Source organism: Clinocottus analis, unplaced genomic scaffold (genome assembly GCF_023055335.1).
Source record: "Clinocottus analis isolate CAN_PGR_092001 unplaced genomic scaffold, fCliAna1.0.p SCAF_15, whole genome shotgun sequence".
NCBI lineage: Eukaryota > Metazoa > Chordata > Actinopteri > Perciformes > Cottidae > Clinocottus > Clinocottus analis.
In genome coordinates, this window is record NW_027175876.1 from 8,273,728 (window position 1) to 8,287,079 (window position 13,352).

The window sequence follows — 13,352 nt, forward strand, 5'->3', positions numbered from 1 at the left end:
ATGATGCTCGTCTTCATTAAAGAGCGTCAGGTGCCCTCTGTCCACGCGGCACCAGCTGATGCTCTTATTGGTCCGCGCAGCAGAGGCGGGGCTGAGGCAGCGCGTGGACGCTCGAGGTTCAACACCTTAAACACCTACGGAGAAGCTGTCGAGGACTAGGACAAAATAAATAAACTAAACACCGACTCAACAGGAAGATGACAATCCCTATGGCAGCGACCTTTCTCTTAGCTTTGGGGTTAATCCATCCCATCAGCATGTCGGTAAGTCCTGTTCAGCCTGTTGAAGACGTCAAGTGAGTCTCGTGCTCACCTTACTCACTTCCTGAAGTTTAGCTCGTTCTATTACTGTTCAAAGGTGTGTTTACTTTTACGATCGTATTGTTTGTTGGATCTTGAGATTTATTAGAAACCTTTAGTTTTATGCCTTTTAAAGTTGCCTTCATTACATGTGCAATTGTCCAATTATTACCTGCTCATTTGATTGTGTTTTATTTCAATACAGTAATGGCTTTTCACATTCATTCGCAACGTATTAGTGTTGTAGGGATCAGAGATAAACTATTGTACGCTGAGAATTGAAGCTATTATCTTATAGAAACACCAACATATAAAATATACTCCTTTTATATGTAAAAGTCCTGCAAAACTGTTTCGATTGCAATCCCATATTGTGTAAATTATTGTTTTGATTACTAATGCATTGATGCATATGTTGATTAATTATGTAATTAGCTGACGTAAATTATATCATAGTTGCATAGTTTAATCTATAATGTGCACCCATTTTACAGGTGTATCATTTGTGTAAATTATAAGTTTTTTTTAAAAAGTACTTAAGATACTTAAGTAAATATAGCAACACCACAGCATACAAATACTCCATAACAGGTACAAGTTGTGCACTCAAATCAAAGGGTGGAAGTACGGAAGTATTTACAAGAAAAATGTGCTTAAAGTATCAATAGTAATCATAATGCATACAGTACAAGTTGCCCATGATTAATAAATTGCCATCCAGTGTAATATTTCATTCAATGATTAATAATGATGTCTTCAAATCGCTTGCTCTCTCTGACCAACAATGCAAAAACCACATTCATGATATAAGAGAGAGAAAAGCAGCAAATCATCAGTCTAAAATCTGGAATTGGAGAACATGTGGTGTCTTTTCTCAACACATGGATTAAATGATAAATGTCTCATCAAAACCGTTGACAATTCATTTTCTGTCATTCGACTCATTGATTCATCAACTAGTTGTCTCAAGTCTACATTCATCCACTCCCAAAGGGCCAGTCCATCACAGGGCTAACACACATACACAGAGAAAACATTCACACTTGTCACACATAGTCCGGGGAAGGAAACACATGCAAACATTTGGGAGAAATAAACCGTGGATCCACTTCAAGTTGAACACAAGATGGACCTCATCCCTTTAAGCATTATGCTGTCTGATAGATATTTCCAGCTGTTAACATGATTAGTGTGCACAACTACAGCTGGGCAGCACGGACATTATTGATGCAATATAATAATGTCTCTTGATCCAGGAAGTACCTTAGGCCCATTTTATAAATATGACTGTTTCTCTTCACGTCATCACAGCAGCTTTAAATGTTTCGATAAATGCATACAGGCATTGCATATGTGCTATCTAGTCCCTATCAATAAGTTTAGCTTCAGAATATTCAGTAGAGTTGTCAAATAAATGCCTTGTGTTGAAGAAAATACTATTCTAATGAATAATTTACTTGAGGAATGTTTGTAAGAGATTTTTAACTTTGTGTCAAGCTGCTATATACAATACACTTCACCTGTAAACACTAAAGACTGAAGCTGTTGAGTCGTAAGCAGCAGATTATGTATTTGTTTTACCTTCACTGTTTTGCAAAATGGGTGGAGTGACTTTACCATTTATTTTAGCTCTATGCTCTACTCATTACCATTTATTGGTGGTAACAATGGCATCATTCTGGGTTTGTTTGCGTTTGAGACTGTGTTGCTTCAGTGGGACTTTGTATCTAAGACATGATTCATTTCTTTATTGTCCTCTTAAGGAAAGTACCTTTTATGGGCTTCCTTCACCTCGTCTGTTTTTTATATATGTGATAATGAGACAGGAATATTGTGGTGGTCTATGGTCATATTTAAATATTCTCATCCTTTTCTCCATTTACTTAGATGTCTGTCACTCCTGAGGACTTAGAGGGATCAGGATATGAATTGGACAGTTTTGGTTCTGGTTCAGGGGATTGGTTAGAACAAGGTAAAGCTGAGTACTATGCACAATGACTGTAAAATGGTTAAAATCCACTTAATATTGTATCAGTTGTTCTTGTCATTCTTTTTCCCGAAACAACACATAATATGTGCCACACTCTCTCTCTCTCAGGGGAAATAGAAAACATCAAGGATCAACCCAGCAACAAAGGAACCAAGAATCCTTCCCACGTATGGTTGTTTTCAGAAGTCATTTCTTCACCTTGTTATATAGATGGCGGAGCAGGAAATAAAGTTTTGCAACTGTTTTTACTTTTGTCTTCAGGGTTCTCCGGTCCTGAACATTGATGATACATACAAAGGCAGCGGATCAGGATTTATTGTCGTGGCAAACAGCAAGAGTTTCTTGGAGAACAAAGAAATCTTTGCCGGTACTTTGATAGTATGATACATTGAATTAAGCAGAGTGATGTTCTGTGTGTGTTGTTTTCTAACTCAGTAATTTGTGTTTACAGCTGTTATTGCAGGAGGAGTGATAGGGGTGGCGATTGCGGCTGCAGTGGCAACATTATTAATCTACATGTGGCAGAAAAAAGATAACGGAGGATACATTGCGGGTCAGCAAAGGGCTTCAGACGGAGATTATCACAGACCCAGCAGGGAGGGATTTCTTGTTTAGACTTTCACAGAAATGTTTGTGTTCGACGGCCAATGTATGTAACTTGTGAACTGCTGTAAATGTGTAATTATCTTGTATTCTACTTTTGAGATAATTTATTTATATTTTTGATGAAAAACAAGAGTCTTTATTGACTTCCTTTCTTAAAGATTTGAATTTGCTTGTTTTAGACAAAGCCGAAGTAACAAAACCATTATTTGTACAGCACCTTTCTAAACAGAGTCTGAAGGAGATAAAAGCATGAATCTCTCTGTAGGTCTGCAGGTGAATGGAATAATCTGATTTTGCGAATAATTATTAATTAAGCAAAGCAGATGTGCAAGACTGAAGACACTGAGGTTCTTCACTTTAACTTCCCATTTTTGTAGAAATCAGCTGTAGTCAGCATATGTGCATGATCATTGTTGAATTGTGGTTGTGTGGTTGAAAGAAGATGGTATAGATGCAATATGTGATTGATTAATTATCAATCTTGTATGATACACTTTGCAATATTATGGTTTTGAAGTGGCATTATGCATACATTTTTGTAACATTTAATACAAAAACACCAAGAGTCACTTTAGAAGCACTGTTTTGTTCAACAAATACTTGATATCTTTTTCATGGAAGACATTTTGATGTCACAGTAGGAAAATCACGGGTGTAAATGATGAAATGACCAATGACTGAATTCCATTTAGCTGCTTAGGTTTTAAGGTTGGGGTTGTATTGCCATTGTTAAAGGGGAACTGGGCACATTGTCAAAGACATACATGTTATTTATAACTAAGACAGTCCAAAATATTAGTTAACATGAACAACTGGCTCCCAAATGAGAAACAAGTTTTATCAAATTCAAATAATGTGATGTCATCAAGTGTGTACCTGCTCCGAAGACAACACACTGTGAAAGACACTCAGGGGATTGTTTTGAGGACTGTGTCAGAACTGAGAACCCTACAATACAATGAAGCTCATTTGGGTATAAAATGAATTGTTAATTTTTTGTTAATTGTTAATTGGTGACTCTAAATTGCCATGTTGGTGTGGATGTGAGCATGAATGGTTGCGGATATTGGATGAATAGATATACTGTCATTAAATCATATTTACTGTGTATGTATTACATAATTATTCATAAAATTGCTTAATTGTCTTAACCCTTACATTTTTATGTTTGTGTTTTATGAGCACATGTTAAGAGCATAAATACAGTTTGTTTGAACTTCCATATAAAATAAGAGTATATTATGTACATGATATTGCACCGTGTTAACTATTGCAGTGCAGGGTTTTTCAAGAATCAATCTGTCATCACATTGCTAATTTGAATGTTGATGAGTGATAGTATGTGGAAATGGTTTATTATTTGTTATCAGTCATTTAATCACGTAACATGGTTTTACCACTTGGCCCGTTTCATAAATCGGGCTCTCAAGATTAGGTAAATTACGCAAGTGTTGCTTTATCATTTTCTTTGGTAGTATTACTACTATTATTTTTCACGTGTTTTCTCGGTTGGAAAATCCAGCCACACCTTCATAGGAAGCTTAATTTAAATGGACACGAGTTTCATCATTTTACTGCCATGGTGGTCTGAAGTCTCTTGGGTTTGCTCGGAATATCTTCGCAGCTATTGGTTGAAACTTATGTCAGTCAAAAGTAATCCTCAAGTCCCCGCCTTCTCACTGCCTGTCAGAGCGTTTGTTTTTATCCCCGGTGTCGCACGGGGTTGTCAAGGAAGTGGTGGGCGTTCCTCTCTGTTAGTTCGCTCACTGTTGATGCCGAGAAGATTTTTTTTCCTCAACGACTAGCTCTCCCGATGTTTCTTCCTACGCTCGTGGAGGACATGCATCACTTTAAGCCGAGTCGAGACCGGCTGTACACAACCAGGTGTTGTGGATGCTGCCACGTCCGCACGGGGACCATCATCCTGGGAACATGGTACATGGTACGTAAAATGGTTGATGGAGCTTAGCAAGCTAATGCTAGCTAGCACCGCCTATCAACTCTGTTAAAGTCCTTCAAGTACGAAGTTACTCAATGTATATCAGGTATATCTATTAATGGAGTTATGATGACTGTTGTCAGCAGCTCCAATGTTAGCTAAGCGCCACTTTTGACCAATTACCAGCCGTTAAACGCCAAGTTGACGTTAACGGAGCGCTAGGCTTTACGTCAGCCTGCTTTCATCTCAGGTTTAATTAGCTAGCTTAAGTGTTTCTGTCGACACAACTCGCCTAACCTCGACATTGCCGTTCGTAAATCGACACCATAATTAGGTAACGGCATCGGAGCATTGCTAGTTAGCGACCTGCGGGTTCTGAACGTTTAAATAAGTGGCACTTTTCACTGAACGTAACGCGGTGTGGCACGTTAGCGCAAGCTAGCCGACATTCAACACAGACTCCACGCGTACCACATCAAACGCGACCGTTGAACGTGAAGGAATCCCCTCCAACGCTGAACCTGCAGGAAAGGGACGCGTGTTTTAATCTCATCATGTATGTTGTAGATTGTATTTTAAGGTGTAAAACCGAGAGGCTGCGTTTCGTGGGCACGCTGAAGAGCTGAATGTTTGCCTGCTTTGGCTATTGTTGTCCTCTGAACAGTTTCTTTCCTGCAGCACTCTAATGCAACTCATAGTGGAATTAATCCCAGCTCGTTTACTACGTCACACACAACAGATGTTCCTGGTGCTGGTTGCATGTAAGAGTCCTCTGCTGACTTTATTTTGCCAGCTGGACAATACTTCATGCTTATTAAAATTCACCGTGTTCCTCAAATTCAACAGAAATGTATTATGTTTTCTGGAAGTCAAGAAATAGATGAACTATTTTGAGGTAAACGTTTTAATACTACTAGAAAAAAGCATCTTCTTGCTATGTAAAACGATTACTAACAGACATCACTTTTGATATGGCATAAATCGCACTACTATGTTTCATTCACTACCTCTGATGAAATGCAGGCTAGATCCACTCGATCACAAGCTCAAACCATCTGTGCGAGTGAGCCATAACTGGACCATCTTGTCAGTAGGTGTACCTTGTAACCCTTGAAAGCATCTTTAATATAATTCTGTACAATATTTGATCAGCGTGTTACCATCACATTCATACATACTTTTAAAAAAATCTACATCATTAAAGAATGGCACAGCAGAGTGCCAATAGTTTAGATAAGATATTTTAATACTGTGCTTAAATCAACAAGTACAATTTTAGTTTCCATATAGTTTTTGTGTGTAACATCACTGCATAGATGTGCTGTCAGCCAGTCAGCTCACCACCTCACGACAGAAAGCAGTCTTTTTCTGTAAATTTCTTCCCTCCATATCACCAGTTGTTAATTTTTTGCTGGCATGTATACTGTCTTTTTATAATTGCTCATTTTGTCTTATGGACTTTGTTTTTCAGCAACACAGTGTATCTTGTGAATGCAATTCCTCTCAGTGGCTTGAATGCTGGAGCGTCCTTGAAATCTTAAATGGTTCCTCCTCACTCCTGCATTCCCACATGACGATAAAGTAACCTTGACAAAAAAGGGTGATAAATTGTTCACTGAAATGTTTTCTATCTCACTCTTGCCTCTGCGAGTTAGCTTCTCCACAATGTTAACAGGAACTGAAACCAATGTAAGGGAGGAATTTAATCTAAAACATATTCCAGCGACTGTCAGAAAATGTTGTTAATTATATATATGAAACAAATGAAGTATTTAGCTAAAGTTCTTTTAATAACCTTTTTTTCCTCCTTCCTCTCCTCAGGTTGTCAATCTCTTGATGGGCATCCTGCTGACTGTGGCTGTGACCCACCCAGAGAACGTGCCCACAATTGACTTGCAGTATGAGGTCATCGACCATTACTTTGCCTCCGACAGGATGTCTGGTAAGCAATGACATTTACATGAGAATTCCTGTAAGAGTCAACACACGGCATTATGAAAACATGTAGATTATTTTTTTTTAGTTTGACACATTTACACATCAACACATCCTGTCATGTTGGCCCTTTTAATTCCACGGTGTCCAAGGGAAGATGGCTTACCCACGGAAACATTACTAATTGAACATTAATTGCACTGGATTTAGCAGTGTCTAGCTGCTAACAGATGAGCTGCTGTCATGCTGAGGTTGAACATGTGATTCATCTTCCAGAGGGAGCACAGCTCCCCACTGACCGTGAAACAAAACAACTCACGAGGACAACAGAACACCGCTCTCCTATGTACATGCAGCTGAATGTTGTTATTAGTAGGGTGCCACCGGTGTTGTTTCTTTGTGTTCCCTTAAGGGCTTCTGTTCATCCTAGGTGTTTGCATGTGTGCAAGGGCAGGGCTGGAAGGACCACCAGAGTGCTTTTCTTTTGAGCTGGTGGTTGTTTTGTTGATTTAGCTTGGGGAAGGCCTCTTTATATTTTTTTCAAACGGTGACTCAGCTGGAGAGAGAGAGAAACAACCCGTGGTGGCCGTGTTGACCCCTCCACAGAGGGCACATGCCAGCAGCACACACAGCAGTGGAGGTTGTCTACAGACACAGAGGCAATGTTAGCATATTAGTGCAGTGTCATCAGACTCTGCTCATTTTATTCCAGGCCATGTTTAAAAGTTATTTAAGTAATATAAGGATGACATGTGAAATGGTCTCTGGCTTTTAGGTTGGTTTAAGTCAAGCATTTATTAACTTTATTATAGTCAACTACAAAATTCCACATTTTCTTTGTTGTCAAAAACTAAATACCTTCTTGTTTTGACTGTTGATTCAGGCAATTTGAAGATGTTACATTTGTTTGAGAAACGTGTGATTTGTAATGAGACATTATTTTCACAAATTTCTGATTTCTAATAGACTAAACTAGGGTTATTTTAGAAACTAATCAGCAGATTGATTGAGAGAAAAAAAGGAATAGAGATTGTTTTCGAACTCGTGACTTGAGTTCTTTAAACACTGCTTACGTTTTTGGTCATGTGATCCTGCGCAACCATGAACCTAAATATAGTTAAAACAATACACTGAAACAATTTTTTTTTAAAGAACTGTATATGATTGAACTTAATGTTGTACGCAGAATAAAAGAGGTCTTTTTCATCAACTCCATGTACAGGCCCTTTTTTATAGACATAATACTAGAGCTAGCTATGCCATGTGAATTTTGTTTGCTATAACTTTAATATGATCTCCAGAGAGTCCTCTGATACTTTCATACATTAATATTCAAGTGGTTCTGTTTGAGCTACTAAATAACAAAAAAATGTCATTGGGCCGCAGCGCTGCTGTAACTTTCTCAACGTCATCATTTCTTTCTGGTGCAACAGTCAGAGGAGTTTGAGGAAGGAGAGACTGAATGATGGAGCGAAAAGAGGATATGAAAGGCAGGCCTTTTAATTATCCAGGTCTGAGTTTCATCGTGTATTTACAGACACTGTGCAGCTGAGAGCGAGAGGCTTACTGCTCCCCAGAGCTGGGCTTTAAAAACCGAGTTAGCTGGAAGGAGAGAAGCCCTGGAGACGGTTCACTATGCAAATCACTGCTGCTTCTAGAGCGCAGGCGATTATACATTTACCCGCACACACTAATATGTATACATTAATGATTAAAGCGAAAGCCAAAATACTGAAACTATAGTTGTAATTCATCATTCGCTGCATTTATTTATTCTTATTTTTTCCTCACACAGAGAATGCCTGTGTTGGATTCGCCATATCTCTGCTGATGCTCACTATCAGTGCCATGATGGTGTACGGAGCCATTACTGTAAGTCTTCACAGTGGCGGTTGTGCTGTTTTTCTTATTCTCCTTTGACAGCATGCATTAGAGCAATGTCATGTTTTTTTATCCGAATATGTAATCCCAAAATGTGTGTGCAAAAAATAACACGCATTTCTTTCAAGTTGTATATTAATAGCACCAGAGTTCAGAGGTAAACAAGATACTTTTTTTCTTTTTTAACTCCAGTGCATTTGAGCTGTTGTTCAAAAGAATCCTGATGCAGTGGGAGTATAGTGCACTATGCCATGTTCTTACTGACTGTCATCTTCCTCACAGGCCTGCCAGATGGCATCCAGACAGACAGGTTTGATAGCCTTTGACGTGGCCCCGCATCAAGCTACTAGTTGGGATGACTGCACAGTTAAAGTGTGACGCACATCTGCACGCTCGGCACTCTGTTCATGCCGACAGTCTGTGCAAGAGTTATGCTTTAGCTGTGCAAGTGTACCCAGAGAACAGTAGTAGAAATCCTTTTTCCGGATACAATGTGGTGGTGCAGATATGTAGTGTCCCAATTGAATACCCTAAATGTTTGAACCATGATCATAATATACCAGCTATGTTCATGAAAAGAGCGGAAGTGACTTGGGAGTATACCACATATAAATAAAAAATAGAAAATGCCCAGAATACCTGTAGAGATTATTTTATAGTAGCCAAGTCAAAGGACCCTTTTGCTGATTCCAACCTTCTCTATGTATTTGCCTCAGTAAGATGTGATAATATACAGTTGCGATGTCAGAACTCCCTGTCTCTTTAAGGCAGGCTTATTTAATTTACCCCAAACTACATGTGATGACGCAGCCACAGCCGAAGCCAATGGGACATTTATTTCGGTCTAGGAAACTGAAATTGATTCATCTCTACTTCCAAAACATTTAAAAACTGTAGTGTTTAATTTCGCTGCTCGGGCTGTAAATGAATCATCTGTAGAATTTACAGAGGTCAATAGAGCCTACCCACTGGATACAGATATGTTTTAAAGATAATCGAAGACAAGGGTGTGAATGAGGTTGGAAAAAAATGCAACATGGTCCCTTTACATATTGACCTGAAACATAACATAACTTTTCTCCACCTGTAATTGTTTTTCTCAGCATCGTGACGGCTGGCTCATCCCATTTTTCTGCTATCAGCTGTTTGACTTTGCTCTGAGCTGCCTGGTGGCAATCAGCTCTCTCACCTACCTACCCCGGATCAAGGACTACCTGGACCAGCTGGTCAGTAGAACCAGTCTCCCCAGCCCACACCGTTGATGCTGTTAACATTATAAGTCAATCGCACTACCGCTCCCATGTTTATTTTACAACGGAGGATACTGACAACAAACGACAATGTTTAGAACTAATCCTCATTGTTCTTTTTTCAATATTATATTTCTTTACATTATCGATGTGTTTCCCCCGACAAGAGGGCACTGTTGACATTTCAAAACATGATTCCATTTTTATTGAAAGTGAGGAGAAAACAGAGAAAAAAGCAACTGAGCTGCAGACTGTGCTGCTGTCATGTCTGTCACGACAAGTAGTGAGGAAAACCATCCAAACATAAACTAGTCTGGTTGCATTGCAATCGTATTTTGTGTAACTTGATCTTTATCTGGAAATAGATTTTTAAAAATTCCCTCATATATATTAGTTTTCCGTTTTTGTACAGCCTCAAGATTTTTTATGTATTTTTTATTTTATTGATTGTGTGGTAGCGCTCAAGGTGACGTGAGTTGAATAAGTATAAAAAGGTGTTATTGATTATCTGACGTCTGTTCTTGTCTTTGTCAGCCTGATTTCCCGTACAAGGATAACCTCCTCTCTCTGGACTCCAGCTGCCTGCTGCTCTTTGTGCTCGTCTTCTTTGCCTTCCTCATCATCCTTAAGGTGAGATTATTACTTGTACAGTTAAATCTGCTTGATTGAGTGTTTGTGTTTATTTAATTCAAACCATTGTAAACGAAACTAATATAAAAATAAATATCATCTGGTAAGATATGAACATTGATATTAGTTTAATCTCAGTGGATTCAGAAAAGGGGTGAGGGAAGACATGGTTAACACTGTCCCGTTTTTAAGGTATAGAGACATTGTGGTTTAACGAGTTCAGAGACTGAACATGTTACTCTGTTGAGTCACACAGCCTGGTTACACTCAAATATACAATGTTGGATTTGCTTTCCAGTCTTACCTGATCAACTGTGTGTGGAACTGCTACAAGTACATCAACAGCAGGAATATGCCAGAGATTGCAGTCTACCCGGCCTTTGAGACTCCGCCGCAGGTATGCAAGCTGCTAAATACTCTGATTGAGCGTTTTGAATTTAATGAGAAGTATCTTCTGTCCTAAAAACACACTTGCCGGGATCGGCTGCAGCTATATGTAATGCTCACCATAAACCAACAGGTGGCATGCCATCACCACATTGTCGTCTGAGAAGCTAAAAGAGGACAGCAGTACCTGTTCATAAGAGTTCACCATGTCAGGGGAGAGAACTTAAATTGGAAGCTACATTTAAAAATGTTTATAATGCAGAGTTTAAACCTCACCATTTCCACTTTAAAAAACATGTCTTGGACTCAAATGGTGCACTCATAAAAGAAGAAGAAACTTTATTTGTCTCAGTAAATACTTTTACATACATACATACATGAAATGTATTCTCTGCATTTGACCCATCCTTGGATGTGTTTTTTTTTACGTTGTTTTCTTTTATTCTTCTCCAGTACATCCTGCCCACTTATGAGATGGCAATGAAGATGCCAGAGAAGGAGCCCCCTCCCCCTTACATGCCTGCTTAAGCACCAGCCCTGTTGCCAAAACACACACACACGCACACACACCACCATATGCATTCCTACCTTACCTCACTAACCCTTTCTGAACACCCCCCTACTCTATGTGTAAGGCCACTGACAATGTTTGTCCAACCCTACCCTCTGTATTTCTACAGAGCGTCTATAGAGCATCCTGAAGGTGGGAGAGGAGAAAGGTGGGAAAGACTGAAATTTGTGTGAAATAGATGAATGAATGTGTTGTTTATAAAACAACAGAAGTTACCAGCCCATCCTCCCACCCTTCTGGCCTTTGTATGTCTTAGTGAAAGGAATACTTGTGAAAAATAAATTGCTTGAAATGCTTTCATCAATCCAGCACCATCCTATCTATAGATTGATATATGAAGTGTAAAAAAAAAAATAAAAAAAAAATTAAGACAATCTTCTTATTCTAGCTATTATTGTTGAATTGTGTTACTTCCCCCCCTAATTATTAAGATCTAAGCAATTCCATCTCGTTCTTGAATGGAGTCTGTAGCACTTTTTTGTCTGTTATTTATTTAGCTTTGCTGTGGTTCAGTTCACCACCACCCTTGACATTTTGGTCACTCTCTGCTGCCCTGATGTGTTAGCAAAGCAAGTGAATGGTTTCCCAGCTGAGCCGGAGAGACCGACTGATAGACAGAGAGTGAGCAAAGGCATTGATATTGGATTATTTTCTCTGCTTATTTTTCTTTTTCCTGACATCTGGCGCAAACAGCTAGTCTTTTCAATATTAGTAGTTGCATGCTTATCAACAAACTCTCCATTACTTTACTGGTAATATGATTTTATCCTAGTGGAAATACATTTTACTTCAATAAACGTTTCAGAACATTTCTATCTTCATGACTCTTTTGTTCATGTCAAGTCTGCTAGTCTAAACCTTAAGAGTGAGAAACACCCAATCTCAACCTCAAACGGGCGCTTCTAGTAGAGCTTTCAATTATATCCCATAATGTCCAGCAGCAGGTTGCGTCTGCACAGTTGTTATGGAAATATTCAGCACAAACGATAAAACATTTGTTATAAATTTGGTTTGATTAAATCCTCCTGTTTTCCCCGTAGCATGGATCTTTGATATTACTAAACCTTTTTTTTTATTTTACCGTATGACGTAATTGATGAAGTGTTGCTTGAACTGTATTAAAGGCTCCTCCAACAATTTGTGACTCCTACTTTTACCCCCTTAACACAAACCGTAACTATATTTTAAATGTGTTTTTATTAGTTAATAGTTCACAAATGGATGAAAAATCTCATTAATTCTAAAACAATGCAACGGTTTTGGCATTGAAAAGTAGTGCGTGTTGGGGACTCTTGGCTTTTCTATGGAAACGACCCTAAAGCAAAGTTGCAGATGGGCGAAAACATATTGATGTAAGCGGTACCCTTAAAGACTCCTCCACATTTTGCAGGGAAGATATGAGTCGTTTTCTATACTGTCTGTCACGTGTGCTGAGGGTCATGTCACACCTCTGGATTGGGCAGAAGGTTTGACGTGTTGGACTAAGAGCCCCTCATACGTGGAGGCGGTCAGACCGCAGCAGGACCTTCTGAGACGAAGACGAAGCATCGGACAGACCACCGGGGGACTCCACATGCAGATAAAGATGAAGTCTTTCCTCTGCAGCCTCTTGTCACTGCTGCTGACTGATGTTCTGGCCACATATCACCTCAGTGCGGGAGATCCTCAGCTGATCGCCACACAGAGCTACGCTCAAACCAGAAACAATGGCCGACCTCCGTTGAGGACCCTGGATCCAACAAGTAAGTTATTGGAACTTGTAACAGTTTTTTTTACTTTTGCATTGGTGGATGAAGTATATTATTTCAATATCATACCACCAGTGTAAAGTTATCAACTTAATTTTCTATTTATTTTGAGTACT

The 13,352-nt window shown here is 39.1% G+C and overlaps 3 protein-coding genes across 3 annotated transcripts in view; all 3 read left to right on the forward strand.

The window, feature by feature from the left end:
• Positions 1-134: 134 nt before the first annotated feature.
• On the forward strand, positions 135-3,961 carry LOC137786004 (syndecan-3-like). Its single transcript, XM_068577589.1, has 5 exons — positions 135-263; positions 2,187-2,271; positions 2,398-2,456; positions 2,551-2,656; positions 2,741-3,961. Exons 1-5 carry the CDS (start codon positions 198-200, stop codon positions 2,902-2,904), a joined length of 480 nt encoding a protein of 159 aa, XP_068433690.1. The 5' UTR covers positions 135-197; the 3' UTR covers positions 2,905-3,961.
• Positions 3,962-4,600: 639 nt separating this feature from the next.
• Positions 4,601-12,297, forward strand: laptm4a (lysosomal protein transmembrane 4 alpha). The gene is made up of 7 exons (XM_068577246.1): positions 4,601-4,837; positions 6,656-6,776; positions 8,565-8,641; positions 9,754-9,876; positions 10,435-10,530; positions 10,829-10,927; positions 11,371-12,297. The coding sequence occupies exons 1-7, from the start codon at positions 4,709-4,711 to the stop codon at positions 11,443-11,445; spliced, it is 720 nt and encodes a 239-aa protein (XP_068433347.1). The 5' UTR covers positions 4,601-4,708; the 3' UTR covers positions 11,446-12,297.
• A 776-nt stretch (positions 12,298-13,073) lies between these two features.
• Positions 13,074-13,352, forward strand: part of matn3a (matrilin 3a) — a 5,542-nt gene continuing 5,263 nt past the window's right edge. Inside the window, exon 1 of the mRNA XM_068577535.1 lies at positions 13,074-13,230. Within this exon, the coding sequence (XP_068433636.1) occupies positions 13,074-13,230 (157 nt within the window). The remainder of the gene's footprint in view (positions 13,231-13,352) is intronic.